General features: G+C 40.4%; 1 protein-coding gene across 3 annotated transcripts in view; it reads left to right on the forward strand.

The window, feature by feature from the left end:
• ROR1 (receptor tyrosine kinase like orphan receptor 1) overlaps positions 1-16,687 on the forward strand; it is a 162,163-nt gene that overhangs the window by 134,147 nt on the left and 11,329 nt on the right. For 2 of the 3 annotated variants that reach the window (XM_083742860.1, XM_083742861.1), the window contains exons 5-6: positions 14,448-14,575; positions 16,082-16,399. In XM_083742860.1, coding sequence (XP_083598986.1) covers positions 14,448-14,575; positions 16,082-16,399 — 446 coding nt within the window. Of the gene's footprint in view, positions 1-4,587; positions 14,192-14,269; positions 14,576-16,081; positions 16,400-16,687 lie in introns of those variants that run through there. The other variant, XM_083742862.1, reaches the window with a different exon arrangement.

A 16,687-nucleotide genomic window follows, 5' to 3' on the forward strand; every position in this document is an offset into this window, starting at 1 on the left:
CCCATAGAATTAAACTAAGAGTTAAACTAAATTAAACTAAGAATGGCTCTCCAATACAAAATCTCAATGTTAGGTTTCTTAATGAAATGTTCTTAATGAAATGTTAGGTTTCTTAATCTTGTATGTCTCCACCATGTGCAATTTCAAATTTAGAAGCATTTCTAAAAAGTTACGTGCATTAAAAAACCCACTCTAGTGCTGTGTAGCTGCAATGGATAAGAGGATGAACCGTGAGCTAGGATGTTACAGGTTAATAATTTCTGTATGCCAAGCATCTCAGAACATCGAAGCCAGATCTGTATGTGCTTGCCTTGAGTACTGCACAATTTCTGTGTTACTGAATCGCTGCAAGAGTTGCTGAATAACAACTGGCCAAAAAGAGTTAAATCTGGATATCCTAGGAACTCAACAGATTGGCAGAATTCATGTAGGGTTTAGCACTTGAGACTGTAGGGCTGAATTTCATTAATAATGTGTGGGAGTGGGAGGAAGTAATAAGCTGAGCAATTTGGGGTGTTCCCTTCTGGAAAGTTGATAGGTTCATGATGCATAGTTTTTAAACTTGGGGGTAGCCAAGAAAGCCACAGGGCTGAAGGGCGGAAACTGTGAATGCATCATTACATCTGAATTTCCATTACAGCAAAATCCTGCCTTGCCCACAGTGGGCAGATAGACCTTCAAAAGCCAGGTCATGTTTGCAAACTGTGGAATTTTATCGATAGATAAAAATAGGATATTTGTATTTTGTTTTCTACTCACAATTTTCAGAATGGGATGAGCTATAAAACAAGCAAACAAGCTCCTCATAGGAGTGAGGGGAATCACAGCAACAAAGCCCCCAAAGCTCCCAAAACAAAACCACTCAGTCCACTGTGGGTGTCTTAATGCAGATGGCCGTTTTGGAAAGAACTGCAGAAATGACAAGAAAGATGTTTTCTATGCCAGAAGTCCAGTGTTAATCCTACTCTGTCATGCATATACCATGGACTTGAAAGAGTTGGGAGATTTTATTGAATTTTTAAAACGATTGCTGATTCAACCCAGTTGAGGCAAAGTCTGAGGTTTGCTCCTTTTATCTGTGATTGAATATCAGGAACTGAGAGGCTGATCTGATAAAGCCACATGCTCTACACTCTTCTCACTCCATACCACAAGAATTCCAGTTTTATTTCCATGGGAGAAAAGTTTGCTGACTTCTTCTTAGCCTGGCTTCATTGCCAAAGTGTATATCTTCTGTGATGCCTACCAGAAACTGAAAACAATCATTATACTGCAACCAATGTTTTGGGGGCTCAGAGCAGGATGACTTCATGGTATTAATGAGACCATTTTATAACAGACAGCTTTGTGAAGAAGATGACATTGAAACTCAGTATGAAGCCAGTAAGGCCAGATTCATTTATTGCTTTCGATGGAACAGGGCACATTGTAAGCTATGTGGCCCAAACCAGTTCCACTTAAAGTTAACAAAGCTGCCCATTGTTGTGAAGAAGTGTCAATCTTGCAGACTTCAACTTAAACAAGTTTACCCTGTGCTTCACCGATCTTTGGAGTAGCCAGTGGTCTCAATCTTTGGGAATGTGTTTATTCAGTCTAGTAAAAACATTAAAAAGGGGAATAAATCCCTGGTGACCTGAACTGCCTTTCACTGCTGCTATAAACCATAGAACATTTAGAAAGGACTTTTAGAGGTAAAGATAATATAGTTTGCATAGCCAGTGTGTATATTATGGTCTTGAGTGGTAGTTACAGAGGTCACTTGCAACTTATATTACTTCATCACAAAATCATTAAGGGTGCAGAAGAAAGATTATAAGGTGTTACATCATTTATTCCGAAAATTAAAACCATATACAGTGCTACAGTGCTGGCCATATCTAAGTAAGTAAAGTGACAGAAATGTAATGGTAGGAGTTGCTATCAGAAGTCAATTGCTGTAAAACGGGGTTAAACATTGACTTCACAATGTGGCGAGTTTATTGATCTTGTTAACAGCAAAAAAATGTGCATGGTTATTTCTGTGGGAAAGCAAAACATTTATCCACTCCCTTGTTATCTAGATGGTTTTTCAGTTCTGAGTCGACTAATGCCCATGCCACCAGTTTTCATTTATATCCCATGCAATTCCAGGGGCAAGTTACTTTCACCTTCCTTATTCAGGTTCATGTCCTGTTCTGAAAGATTTTTGTTCAGCTTGCATAGTGGTGGGAGCTATTCTCTTAGTTCCAACAACAGGTCCTTGCACTGCATCAGCAATAGCTTTTCAAATTCCCCCAGGTTTCAAAAGTGGCTCATCCAGTTCCACTGTGTACATTATACGCTGACAGCCTTGCCTAGTTTTGAACTTGAGATTTTTTATTTTATTTATTGAATTTATATACCGCCCTATACCCAGAGGTCAAAGATTAAACTACCCATGTCAAGGCAGAACAGCTATTATCATTTGGAATTGTTCCATATTTGTATTAATTTAGATAACTCCTTTGTTGTGAGAACAGGCTGATACTACCTATGCCAAAATCAAGTGCAACTGTCCATTAACAAAACCAATGATGTGGACATGGCATTGTATGTTATGAGTCACATACAAAGCATATTGCTCATAAATTTAACATTGCTTCATTGTTTTGGTAGCATATAGGCATCTTTTTAAACAATACTTGGCTGAAGCTATTTTTTTAATGCATTTGTAAAATGCATGTTTTCTATTACCAAGCTCATGATAAGAGTTTTGCTTGATATAAACCAGCTTTCTAGCCAGCCTTAGATTCCAGTTTTTGGACTTGATAAAGTAAAACAACACAAGTATGCCATAGCCAAGTTTATTAAAACAGGGTTGTCTTAGACAGCTTCTTTGAAACATCTTTGTAACCTCAGGTAATAATTTTTCAGCGATAAGTCAGATAAATGAAATGATTAATGCACACAGGTTTATCTGTAGCATTACTTAGAATATCATTTAAAATTGACCTTGTCATAAAACGTTTTACAGAAGGACATTAGCCATACTGTTTACTTTTTTTTTTAGATGATGTCCTTGCTATTTTTAAAAGAAACCTTTAAATATTGACATAACATGTTAAAAAAATGAGGAAACATTACTGTGCCGTCCTCAAACCTTTTGCATCTATTATACTAGGGACAGACTCACGTGAAATCCAACTGTAGCTAATAAGTCTTGGGGTATCTTCTGAGGGACAAAGGAAGCTAGACAGTGGTGTGGTGGGGACACATGCTGTGCCATACAACTTTTTCATAACCAAAGACAAGGCAGAAAAACATGGTTTCCTTAACTCAGAGGATCAGCAACCTAGGCCTAATTGTATGCAGCCTTTGGCCTAATTTCCAGAGCTCTTTGCAAATGGAACAGAACAGTTATTTTGCCCTCCCCTGGCAGCCCATTGGGTGCAGAGGAAACAGGTAGGGAAAGAGAAAAGGACTAGTAGAAAGGACTGTTCAGGACTGAACAAAGCTGTACTAGTCACCTGGTCACTGCTGTTATTCCTGTGCTGTATAGTACATTTTATCCCCATGTCTAAGATGATAACGGGGTGCCAACAAAAACAGATTAATTAGGATTAAAAATCCTGGACACCTGTGAGCACCATGTTGGGTAATGGCTTTCAGAGTTATTTTCACAGTGATTGTATATTTGACTCTATGTAGCCCAAGACTCCAAAGGTTTGTTTAGGCCAATCAAATGATAGAATCTCTAACATTTTGAATAGCAGTGTTGTGTCCTGGGAAGCAGAGAAGAAATTAGGCAAGATTCTAGAAATAAGGGAACTACAGAGATGGCTGGCTAAGAGAAAAGGTTTGTGTTTTTTTCCAAAATAAAGTATTAAATATTCCAAGTTGCTGGTACATTTTAAAATTGTTTTTGTGCTACTGACATCTTTGTAAGTTCAATTTGACTAGCGTATTTACGTATATATTCTTCAAAACTCTCACTGTATGCTTGTGACAGAAATTGTAATATGGATTGTAATATGGCTTGGATTTAAGTTTACTTTGGTTAAGAGCCATTGCTCTTTTAAGGGCCCTGCATTGGGACTGTGCAGGCATATTATGGGGGAAGAAAAGGTTGCACTTGATAACTTTCACCCCTTCCATTCCCCTGACTCATATCATCTACCAAGCCATTCAGGCTGGCCCCACATTTCCACCAGGTTTCAATAAGGAATCAGCATGTGGCTACATGACTAGCAATATTGTGACTTCTGCTCATGGTCTTTAAAAATAACATTGTCCTGAAATATAAAAATTCAAAAGTTTTAAAATAAAGCCGGGGCTGACATACGTAGGAGCTGTTTAAATGTCCATCTTTAGGCTTTGTGTTTGGAGGGGTGTGTGGCTGTTGGCTTGTTTTGAAGTTTCTGTCTGTGGTGCTGACTTTCACCTTGCTTCAAAGTATAAGACTCACTTTTCCTTGCTGATGAAGAAGCAAGATCCCAAAATCCAAAGTCAGGAGCTAGCATCATTTACCAAAAAAAAAAAAAAACCAACCCCTCTAATTGAGACATAGAATGAAATACCTTTCAACTTGGGGGCTGTTGTGGGTGCCTACTATAGTGGTGGTCTTCCCTGTCCCCGAAAATGATGAGTTACCTTCTGCTTTCCCCACACTCCCACACCTTCATAGACTCACAAGAAGTGATAGAAGTATAATTTGGTAATTTTGAAGAAAATGCCTACTCTTCGGCATGTGTTAGTGGCAGGTCTTAATTTTCAATGGAGCACGTGTCCATAGATGTTTGTTGCTTTAGGAATCAGTTTCTTATCTCAAGAGTAATCTCTTTTCCAACTTTTTCCGACACCATTTTAATATAGCTCCTGAGATTCTTAAAGCTGACCAGTTATTCCCCAAAGGATAGCTTCTATTTATACGTGTCTATCAGGAGTGGAATTTATGAAAGGCGCACAAGTTATGTGAACTTCTAATGTTTTCACAGTTGTTAAACCACTTCATCTATTTTAACTAAGAGTAACTGCATATAAGACATTGGGACTCAACAGCTGCCCCAAATGATGTTAGAAAGCCAAGGCTCTAAACCAAACAAACCCCAGATAATTTAGCAGCAGCAAAGTTGACATTTCTCCTTCACATACAGCCATGGGGAAAATAAAGTGCACCCTATTTGAATTCTGTGATTTTACATATCAGGACATAATAGCAATCACTTGTTCCTTAGCAGGTCTTAAAATAGATAAATGCAACCTCAGATGAACAACAACACATGACATATCATACCGTGTCATGATTTATTTAACAGAAATAAAGCCAAGATGGAGAAATCATGTGTGAAAAACTAAGTACACTCTTACTGCTTCCATAGGAATTAAGAGGCTAAGTAGTGGACAGGGGCTGTTAATAAAATACCCTTGCTTAATTGATCATCAGCAAGTGTGCCCACCTCTATAAAAACTGAACCTTTGGCAGTTTGATGGTCTGGATCACTGAGGTGTGCTTTAACACTATAGCAAGGAGGAAAGATAAGCAAGTGCATTGCTGCCTGTGAAACTGGGAAAGGTCACCTCCGACCAATTTTAAGTCTATCATTCTACAGTGAGAAAGATTATTCGAAAGTGGAAAACATTCAAGACAGTTGTTAATCTTCTCAGGAGTGGATGTCCCAGCAAATTCACCCCAAGGTCAGACCATGCAATGCTCAGAGACACAAACAAACCAAAAGTTACATGTCAGGCTCTACAGGCCTCAGTTAGCATGTTAAATGTTAAGGTTCATGACAGTACAATTAGAAAAAGACAGAACAAGTATGGTTTGTTTGGAAAGGTTTCCAGGAGAAAGCCTCATCTCTCTAAAAAAGAGCATGGCTTAGGTTTGCACGCGACTACACCCTCCCTCCCAATTGAGAAGCTGTTTGAGCTGAATACAACCTTCATTCTTATGCATCTTTATCTCAAGATGGCAATCCTGGTGGCAGTTGCTTTGTTTTGAAGAGTGAGTGAAATTTCTGCTCCAGTTATGGCAACATACACAAAGAAGAAAAACAATCCTACATCCATAGTACCTTCTCTGTACTAAAGTGTTCTTGGACTACCATGCCTCAGCCTTCATGAAAGCATAGTCCTATTTTCTTTCCCTTGCCCTAGTGCAGTGGTGAGTCTTTTAGACCTGCTTTCTCCCACTGCCCTTCACATGTTGATGGTTGAACATCTGCACTGAGGAAGCTTGCTCTACTTCAGTGATTTAGAACCCTGGGTAGAGCAGGCAGCCCACTGCAGATATTCGGGGGGGTGACAACATCTGGGGGCCTGCGGGAACAGTAAGTTTCATCCCTGCTTTCCCCTTTATGTGATAATATTTGTGCTGGGAAAGGAGGGAGGAAGAACAGCTGAAAAGGGGCTGCTTGTGTGCCAGGTCTGCTAGTCAAATCAGATGGTTGCATTGGGATGAAAAGTTCTACAAAGTTTGTCACAATAACAGGAGCCCCCTCCATATAAGGCAGTGAACCATTTTGTACTAGGGGACTGCACAGAGACATGAGAGGAGCTGCTTACTGGTGACATACAACCACCTGCACTAGAGACCACATGGGTTTTCTAAGCCCTCCTCACCAACCAGGGGGGAACTGAGCAAAAAGGCACTGGCGGTGTGGGTAAGCATGCCCCAAAAGAAAGATTCTGCAACTGAGTACATGAAATGGAAGAGGCACACTTTATTCCATCTCAGGTCATTTGTTTCTGGGCACTTCATCAACAGGAGTAAGAGAGGGGGAGAAGGTGGTGGGTGGCCAACCTCTAGAGAAGACCAAGTAGAATGAGATTTGCTGGTACACTGCAGCTATCTTTATGTATAAAAAGAGACTTTTGGCACAGGGAAAACACTTTAAGGGGACATAGAATAAGAGTTAGTTTAAAGCTGTTTTTCCAGTAGACTTCAATTAGAATTGTTAGTGTATTTTTTTTTGGTTTTTTGCAATTAGTAATATGTATTACATTAGAAACCAGCCAACATATACATCTTAAGTTTTGTCAATTAGCGTATTTTGTTTTTCATTTAATAGTTAGATCTGGTCAGTCTGTTTTTCATCATGCTTAAATTTGTAATATTGGCTCACCAAGAGCAATATTTATTTAAACATATAGCCGTAGTAATATATTATTATACTATGTGTTTTTCCCCCTTAAGGCAGGGCACTAGTGATGCTGATGGTGCCAGCTTAATCATGTCTACAAAAAAGTAAGTCCCGCTGAATTCAATGGGGCTTACTCATACATACGTAGTGTTAGGATTGCAGCCTGAGCTTTCTTTCTAAGAGATGAAACCACTGGTTTCATTCCATGTTCTGACCTGATATGAAGTCCTCCGATGACAATCTGCATACCCCACCCCCAAGACAAGGACCTTGAAGAGCAGGACAGGTCCTCTAAGTCTAATGGTGTGGATCCCCTTGAGGGGCTCTCTGGATTGGTACCTGATGAGGAACCCCTCGAACTCTCTGAGCAGAAGGTGCAGCAACCCTGCATTCATCAAGAGGAAGGTCACCAAAGTATTCGGGTCCAGGCCAAAGAACAATGGTGCAGTATGTGTCTGCAGACCCAGAGTAGTTAGCCTCCTTGTAAGTAAGGGATCTATTTGTGAGTAAGGCATACCTGTTACTCCACAGCTAGCAGTATATAAGGCATCCCTCTTGAGTTGTCTAGTTGTTGGAAACAACATGGGTATTTAGCTCCTTGTTCCTAAATCTAGGTTCTCTGTTTTACTGCACCTTGCCTGACCTCCCTGTTGTACTGACCTTGGACAATAGTCCAAGTCCATCTTGTTTCTGGATGATGTTTGAACCTAGACTGATTTTCTGTGCTTGACCTTTGTTTTCCTTAAATGTGCTGAATCTGCAACCCTGTCCTTATTTGTAGTACTTGGGAGTACCAAGCTTATATATTTTGTAACTAGTACCCTAGCCCCTGAGAACATCCCCTGGAGAGTGACATAATCAGATATTCATATCCTTCATAACTAAAGCAGTCTCTTTTTGGCAGGAACAGAAGAAAACTTAGAACAGAAAGGTATGTTTATTTTTACAGGTTTGGTTTCCATGGATAAGCTGCCTTTGTTTATAAAACATGGGATAATTTGGCTTTTCTTCTAAAAATTTTTTTAATAAAAATTGGGGACACCACTAAAATAGTATGTCATCATTCTATTGAAATGTTAGTGAAAACCTTTATAAATATAAATCTCCACCTTTAAGAAATAAGTAGTGAAACTATACTCTGTATACTTTTCTTTATTTTGAGACGGCACATTTCTAGGTATGGTATCCACAGCCAGCTAAGCATGGAGACAAGCCTAGGACACTCACATTCCAGGAACCACCACTCCATGCATTCCGACCTTCCTGCTGTCCTCAATTGACATTTGCAGTGAACACCTAAAGAAGATGCACTTTCCCATTTTCTTCTGTTGAATTAAAGGTTGACTGTTACCATTTTGGTGCTCAACAGATTTTTGCATTGCTTGTTCATAGGTGAAAAGGGAATTCTACTAGTTAAGGATGAAAACGAGGAGTCTCAGGATAGTATTTACAGTAATCCCTCATCTTACACACATTTGACTTGTGGAATTTCAAATATTCATCAATGAAGGTGGGCTGGTTGAAATTGTGCAAGTCAAGTCCCAGACAAAGGAGAGAGCTTAAAAACGCTTTTTGTCCCTGCTATGGAAAGAGCCTTTAAGCTCCAAATCGCTTGTGGAGCAAGGCCTGATCAGCATACCAACTCTGGAAAGCTCTGGGATCTTCCTGTGAGACAATGTGACTTCCCATGAGATCTCATGTGAGCATCCTTGGCCTTCCAGAGTCTGCGAGAGCGCTTCAAAGCTGTTTTCACAACAGGTAACCCAAGTTGACCAAGCACAAAAAGAGTTTTGACGCTCTCCACCTTGCTTGCTGAGCTTGGCACATCATCTCTGGCAGTGCTAGGGATGCTCCCTCCCTCTCCCATTAGCCATGGGCTGTGATTTTTGTGTATACTTGTGTAACTCTTAGAACTGAACCCCTGTGTAAGATAAGGGATTTCTGTAGTCAAGATAATGATCAGCATCATAGTGTGATTGCTGAATTACTGATCTTCCAAATGAATATGAGGAAATCGTATCCTGATCAACCCTTGATGGTTACATGTGATTGTTACGCTTCTCAGCATACAATCAAAGAGCTATTTGCCAAACAGATCAAAACAAAAACCCGGACCAGTCCTTCCTCGTCTTTTAGATTACTTATGGGCCCTTCACTCTTTTTCTATCTGGTGATGCAGAAAAGCAGAGACACATCAAGTGCTTGGGTAGGCTAGGATGTTGTTGCCATTTGGGACAGAAGTGGGGAAAGTTCTCCTCCTCACCCTATATCAAATTGTCGTCAGGTTTCTGTCAAAATACCAGTGTTAAGTAATTTAAATACTTTAATAGCACAGCAAGGCATATGAGCATTTTATAATGAAGTGCAGACTCCAGCATGTGATACAAAATATTTGACCAGCAAGTGTGCAAGTTACAAAGTGGGCACTATCAGAAATGGATTGAAAAGTAATTATCAGCAAGATTATGTTCTAAATGCAGCTACATGTATTTATTTTAGATAGGAAGTCAGGGCTGGTGGTAGAGATCAGTGTGCGCAGCGGAACTTCCCCTCCCTCTCCTCTTCCTGCATGACACTGTGCCCACCTCCGCCAAATCTGCTCTGGGAGGTTGGGGTGAAATCCAGAACAGATTTGGGTATGAGACAGAGGGAGGAGAGGCAAGCGAAGTTCCACTGCGGAAACAGAATTCCTTGTGCAAATGGGATATAACTTAATATCTAGAGGCATAGTTTTGCATGTGGTTTACTGATATGCTTACAATACACTTATTGATTTATGTTTAATAACATATGTATTGCCTCAAGTTCCGCAAGAAGAACTTGCTAAAGAGACGTGGGACCTTTTAAGTAATCGAGGATGAGTTTGTTGCTGTCTCAGTTATTGATCACTTGGCTTGCCTATGAAAAGAAAAGCAGTTCATATATGCCGAGTTTGCCTCATTAATGCCATCATTATCTTCAGTATTTAGAGTTATAACTAGTTTATTACATACATGGTATTCAGCAAAAAGAACAGTAGACCAAATCTTACGTATAAAGCACTTCTGTCTTAAGGATTGTATAGAATCTAAGTAGTTACTTTGGGATTTGGCACAATGTTTATGGCCATGTATATCATTCTGGAGAAATACTAAGAGGTAAAAAGTATCCTGTTCTCTACCTCATAAGCGTAAAAAAAGAAGTTAAAGGCTCATACTGTGTTAAAGTGTGCGTATAATAATTCCTACTTATGGCAAAGAATATATGTGTGCAACATTCCTCTAGAGAATCTCAGCTTCCTGGTCCAATGTGTCAGATAAATAGGTTTTGTATGTGCAAAAACAGTGAAGTGTTTTACTAAGCAGGACCTCAGATACATTAGACCTATATTATTTATGCTAGAAAGCTACAACAAAGCCATGAAAGGGTGGCTGTCTGGGTGGCCAGCACAGATACAACTGCTTGACTGTGAAGTTGTTGCACTTCATCACTGTTAATAAAGCTCATGTTAAAAAGGTATCAAGTATCAGCTAAAAAGGAATTTGGTAGAACAAGAGTTTTAAAAATAACCTAAGGGCTAAAGCTTTGCTGGTTCCAAAAGGGAAGTTCTTTCCTCTCACATTTCAATTTAATTGGGATTTAACTTCGACTTCCTGGGCTAACAACTGAGCGTGATTATCCGGTGATAAGTAACACCAAATCCAGCTGCATTTTTACTATCTGTAGCTGCAAAATCAATGAACACTGAGCATAAGACTGGTATTGGTTCTTATTGTAACCCACAGAGCAAATTATGAGAGTTCCATATAGCTAGGTGAAGACAGCTATAGAGTAGTAAAATATTTGTCTGAGCAAGAGTTTTTCTTGCTACAAATACTGTAGCAAGTGGAGCCTAAGTTCTGCACTTGGAATATATTGTGCGAACAAATCAAACTGATTGTTTTTGCATAATGCTGGTTCTGTCAGCCAAGGAGCTCTACAGAGCACTGAAGCTCCACTCTAACCAGAACTCCAGTCCAGTCTGTTTAGGCTTTCTAAGATGTTGCCAGATATACTGCCCACAGGGTTGGCCCACCCATGAGGCAAGGTGAGGCAACTGCCTCAAGCAGCAGGATCCACAGGGGCAGCAGTTCCTGATGTAGATCTTTATCCCCCCTGCTCTTGTTCCTGATATAAACCTTCACTCACTCTTTTCTTCCCTGGCAGGGTGTGGGTGGGTGTGCCATCTTGTGGTTCTCCTCAGGTACCAAAATTACTTGGGCCGGCCCTGACTGCCCAACCTGTTTTCAAGGTTATCCAGGCCATCAGAAGAACTAGAAATTTTCAGGTTTTGTTTCTAGCTTTTATTGTAGTTTTGGTTTTCTGGATTTTGGTTTGTTTTTAGATCTTAACTGAGATTCTCAGAATATCAGTTTCTGCGCCTGATGCCAAATGAGATTAAGAGCCTCATGCTGTACTGACTGAGCTATCCCAGCAGCTAATGTTCATGTGCTGGTGCAGCAAGCACATGAAATACAGAGACTTTCGTACAAGATACAAAATCCAGTAGCATGCACGGTGCACAGCATTGATAGCCATAGCCTATTTGTCTAATCCTCGTGTGGAGTTGTAGCCAACTAAATTATACTCATTAGAATTCTACCCATTAAAAGTGGATGAACCTGTGTTATGTCCATTAACGTCAATAGATCTACTCTGAGTAGAGATAGCATTGAATACCCCCGTTGTACAGATTTCTTTATCCTAAGTTTGGGAGGCTAGCCATTTTCCAAGGGAAACCAGCATAGCTCCATCAAACAAAAAAGGCAAATTCTAGGTGTTTCTTGCCATTTTCATAATGTGAGCTTACGAGCTGTAGTTCACGTTCAAAAATGATGTAAGAAAGCTGCCAGGAAAGATCCAAGCAGTGTTATCAATGCTGTTCCATAACTAGTAACAGCTGCTGTTGATCTGACAGCAGCTACCATAGTTTTGTGCCTCCATACAGAGCTGGAAAGGAAACCACTTCTGGAAAGAAGTGATTACTGGAAAACATTAATATACAAAGAAGGAGGTTATTTTCAGAGGGCTAGATTTGGCCCGTTCTCACTACCAGCACTGGGATTGTTGTCTAGAATTGTTGGCTGTATGGCTACAGAGTGGCGAGGGCTGTTTGTATTTACGAAAACCTGGACAGCCCACTCGTCTGTATGACCAAGAGCATACCCAAAATATTTTTATATACTAAACTTCCATCCAGATTTGTGAATTCAAGGCACTATCCTGAAAACAGTTACTTAGAGGGGATTTTGTCATCTAGTCCAACCCCCTGCAATGCAGGAATCTCAAATAAACATATTTAGTTGTTGGCCATCTGTCATGGGTGCTTTAGCAGTGAAATTACCTTGCTTTGTTCACTGGAGAAATAGGATTTTTCATTATCTCTTCTTCTAAGGTATCATATGAGCCATTAAATTACATCAACATAGCATTATTATAGCTGTTTTATTACTTTATTTTGCTTTTTGCTTCAGATAACTCATGTGATAACTACCTGCATCTTCAGTCAATAACAATGGGATACTTATGGGATTGTGTCATTGTCTAAAAGATTCCAGTGGACAGTAGATTTGGTAGCGACCACACATTCAGAAAGATACATTTTTGCAGTTTACAAAAGTGTTGTCTAATGTACATGGTACAACATGCATTCAGACAATGTAGTTCCATGCAGGCTTTAGAAATATCAATTTATAAGTGGACAAAGCAAAAACCTAAGTTTCAGAACTGCACCTTAATATTATTTGTTTGTTTATTAGATTTATATCCCACCATTCCTCTCAAAGAATCCCTAGCATACTTCAAATAATACAAAAACAGTATCTGAGATAATTTTCTCTCTCCCCTTCCAAAGTAAAATATAAGCTCTGAATTTCCAAATTTTTGTCATGAAACAGAGTGAGCATGTATTTTATTTTAGGTTGGACACAACCATTTTGTGCTCTTTTGGAAAGTATGACGGAATATTATTTATCCATTTGCATTAATGTTTTCTTGCCAAGCAAAAGCTTTTACATTTTACTCCACATAGAGTTGGAACAACATTACAGAATATGGCAGAGAGTTTAAGAATATGAAAATAAATCTTATGGTTCTAATACATGTGTGTTGGTATGTTCTGCTATATATAACATTAAAATTACCTATCTGAAAGCCCATAAAATCTTACCCAATTGAACAGACTCTTTGCCACCCGTTTCATCTCCAGTTTTGTAAATCAAATGAATGCATTTATTCTCAAAGTTCCTTCTATTTTTTTTTTCTTTTAAATTTAAAGCCCACTTGCGTTCTCTTGCATGACGCAGCCTTTGCGTCCTAGCGCATCTCACTGCCATTTCCAGGTCACTTCTTCCATCTCCCAAATGGCCAATGGGAGATGTCATATCCTTTCCCAGAAACCACAGATTTTTTGAATTTGGGTCCACCCTTAAATTGGACCAATAGCAGGCAGCCCTGGAGCAGGAAGTGGGAGTCAGACATGGCTGACTGGAATCTTCACTCAGGTCCTCTTCCAAGCCATAAATTCCAGCAGCCATGGGACCCAGCTCCTCAGTTAGAGCTGGATCTCCCTCCCTCCCTTCCTGTACAGCAGGACTGCGACTCCAAGGGGCAAGTCAAGGGTATGACTTTGCTATGGAAGTATCTGGTTGCCATATTTGGGGCCCAGGATGAATTTTCTCCCCAGACAAAATTGGGTGAGTCTGGGCTTTTTGTATGCCCAACTCATAGCAATCGTCACAACTTTTGGCAGATTAGACATTGGGTTGGATTCTTAGTCAGGGTCAGAGGGGGGTAAGCTGGAAGTCTCCACCTGCCCCCCTTCCAGGAAAATGGGAATCCCTCTAAAGGGATCCTAAGGGAGACACTTCTTTCCAAATGCCCAGGGTTTTACTTGCCCCATATCTGATGTCAGGTGTACGACAGGTGAATGTGGCTTGGCCAAAACTGTCCTGCAGGCCAAATGGGGAGGCCTGGTGGGCCTAATTAGTCGCAAAGGCTGGAGATTCCATAGAACGGAAATAAACCTTGCTGTGAAATGCTGTTTCCCAGACTTTCTATGGCACTCGAAGCTTGTGTGAGTAAACAGTGTGAGTAACAGTGAGTTTACAGTGTGAGTAAACAATAATATTCAAAGATGGAAAGATCTACAGTTGCCTCAACTGTAGATCTTTCCATCTTTGAATATTATTGTTTACTCACACTGTAAATTTCTATATGCTGCTTAGTTTCTCCTGGTCCTTAAGGTTCCATGACACTCTACTTCTTTACTGAGAACAGCCTCTACAGTGCTCATCAGAGTGTAATTAAGTTGTGCCTATTTGATTTTAGTGATGAATATGAAGAAGATGGATTTTGTCAGCCATACAGAGGAATAGCATGTGCAAGGTTTATTGGAAACCGAACCATTTATATGGAGTCCTTGCATATGCAGGGTGAAATAGAAAATCAGATTACTGGTATGTAAAGTTTGCTTTTATTTTCAGCAAGATTGCCATCATTCTTGACCTTACCATAATCTACACTATAGCAAGCTTGCTTGGGATTTAGTATGTTTAATGTACTCATAGGCAGCAGAATATATGGTTAGCTCTGTGTAAATATATTCTTAAGGAAAGAAACATTACAACTTTTGGAAACACTACCATGAAAACGAAACTGATGCTTAAAAAGATGTAAAATGAAAATATATTTGTATATATTTTTAAGCTTTATCAACTGTGTGTGTATTTTTACAACCATTTCACTTTATAATATATACAAAGGCTACAGACAAAGTTAGTGGTGCTTAAGTTCTATTGAAAACAGAATAGTAAATTTATAATGACTTAACTCCAGCTGCATTAATGGGGTCTTCAATGTCACTAGGGGTGAAGTCCAGTTGGTGCCCCTGCACTTACAAAAGGGCTTTTGCTCCTGTGAACACCTCTGCTAATAGAAAAGGATGGGAGATTATTATTGCTTACACCTCCTCTCTGCAGGCCCCAAGTAACTCCCTCCCATCAGCTCCAGAGAGTTGGAGAAACCTTCAGAACAGTGTAGAAAACCTTCTACGGAGCAGCTGTAGGGTTCTTTTGTTAGTGAAGGTGACCACAGTATCAAAAGCCCTGTGAAGGCCATCAGTTGGATTCCACCCAATGTCTGCTTTATAGACCAGTGTCCCTTAAAGCAGGGCTTCACAATTTGTCAGTCAGCCCATCAAACTCAGGCCTTGCATTGTAACTTGCTAGTTGCTTAACAACTACCCTGTTTCAGGTCCACACATGCAGCAAAAGGAGACCGGAGTCTATAGCACGCGACCTTCAGCATGGTCAGGTCACAATTAATGCAGTGTTGTCAATATTCAATGTGAAATAATTTTTGAAAATTTCAAACAGACTTTCATCTCCACATAGATAGACTTCCCATTACGTATCTTATTTTGGATGTGGTTAGGCCATGGGTAAGCAAACTAAGACCTGGGAGCTGGGTCAGGCCCAATTTCCTTCTGGATCCGGCCCATGGACGGTCTGGGAATCACCGCGTGGACCGCCAGCACGCGTTCTTTCCCTCTCCCTCACACGGCGGCAGCGCCTCCTCTCTCCTCCTGGCTTCTCCCTGCTCTGCCTAGAGGAGGAAGGGGACTGGGCTTTGTTGGTGCCAGCAGCAGCAGCGCTTGAGCAGCCACCATTTTAAGCAGCCTCTCTCCGGAGCCCTATCGTGCACCGCTCATCTTCCCCCCACCGCCAGCCCCTGCCACTTGCAAGACACAGGTAAGCAGCCACCGGGGCTCATGGTGCTCTTGCATCATTTTCCCCCCCTTCAAAATATATTCTGGCCCCCCACAAGGTCTTGGGGACAGTGGATCAGCCCCCTGCTGAAAAAAGTTTGCTTACCCCTGGTTAGGCTATGAACAAGCATTATGGTGCTGAATATGTCACTTCACGTTGTATTGCCTAAACTTTTTTGGTATGTGTATATTACAGCTGCCTTCACTATGATTGGAACCTCCAGTCATTTATCTGATAAATGTTCCCAGTTTGCCATTCCTTCACTCTGCCATTACGCTTTCCCATACTGCGATGAGACTTCTTCAGCTGCAAAGCCACGGGATCTGTGCCGTGATGAGTGTGAAATTCTGGAAAATGTCCTTTGCCAAACTGAGTACATCTTTGCAAGATCCAACCCAATGATTCTGATGCGTTTAAAGCTGCCTAATTGTGAAGATCTTCCACAGCCTGATAGCCCAGAAGCTGTAAATTGTATCCGCATTGGCATCCCTATGGCAGATCCGATCAACAAGAGTGAGTGATAACTATAAACTTGATGTACTGCATACAAAATATCCTACCCATCTGTGGATAGGACTAAATGTCAATAAGAATTAGTAATATGCTTTGTGGTCACAGAAGTTCATATTTTCAATTACTAGCCTGGTAGAAAGCCCCACTCATTATTCCAGAATCCATCTTCCAATGCACCCACCCATTTGTTTGGATTTAGTTTGCAAGCTGATTATTTAGAATACAGTGGTACCTCGGGTTAAGAACTTAATTCATTCTGAAGGTCCGTTCTTAACCTGAAACTGTTCT

The sequence above is a fragment of the Podarcis gaigeae genome, assembly GCF_964106915.1.
Source record: "Podarcis gaigeae genome assembly, chromosome: 6".
In the NCBI taxonomy this organism is placed as follows: Eukaryota; Metazoa; Chordata; class Lepidosauria; order Squamata; family Lacertidae; genus Podarcis; species Podarcis gaigeae.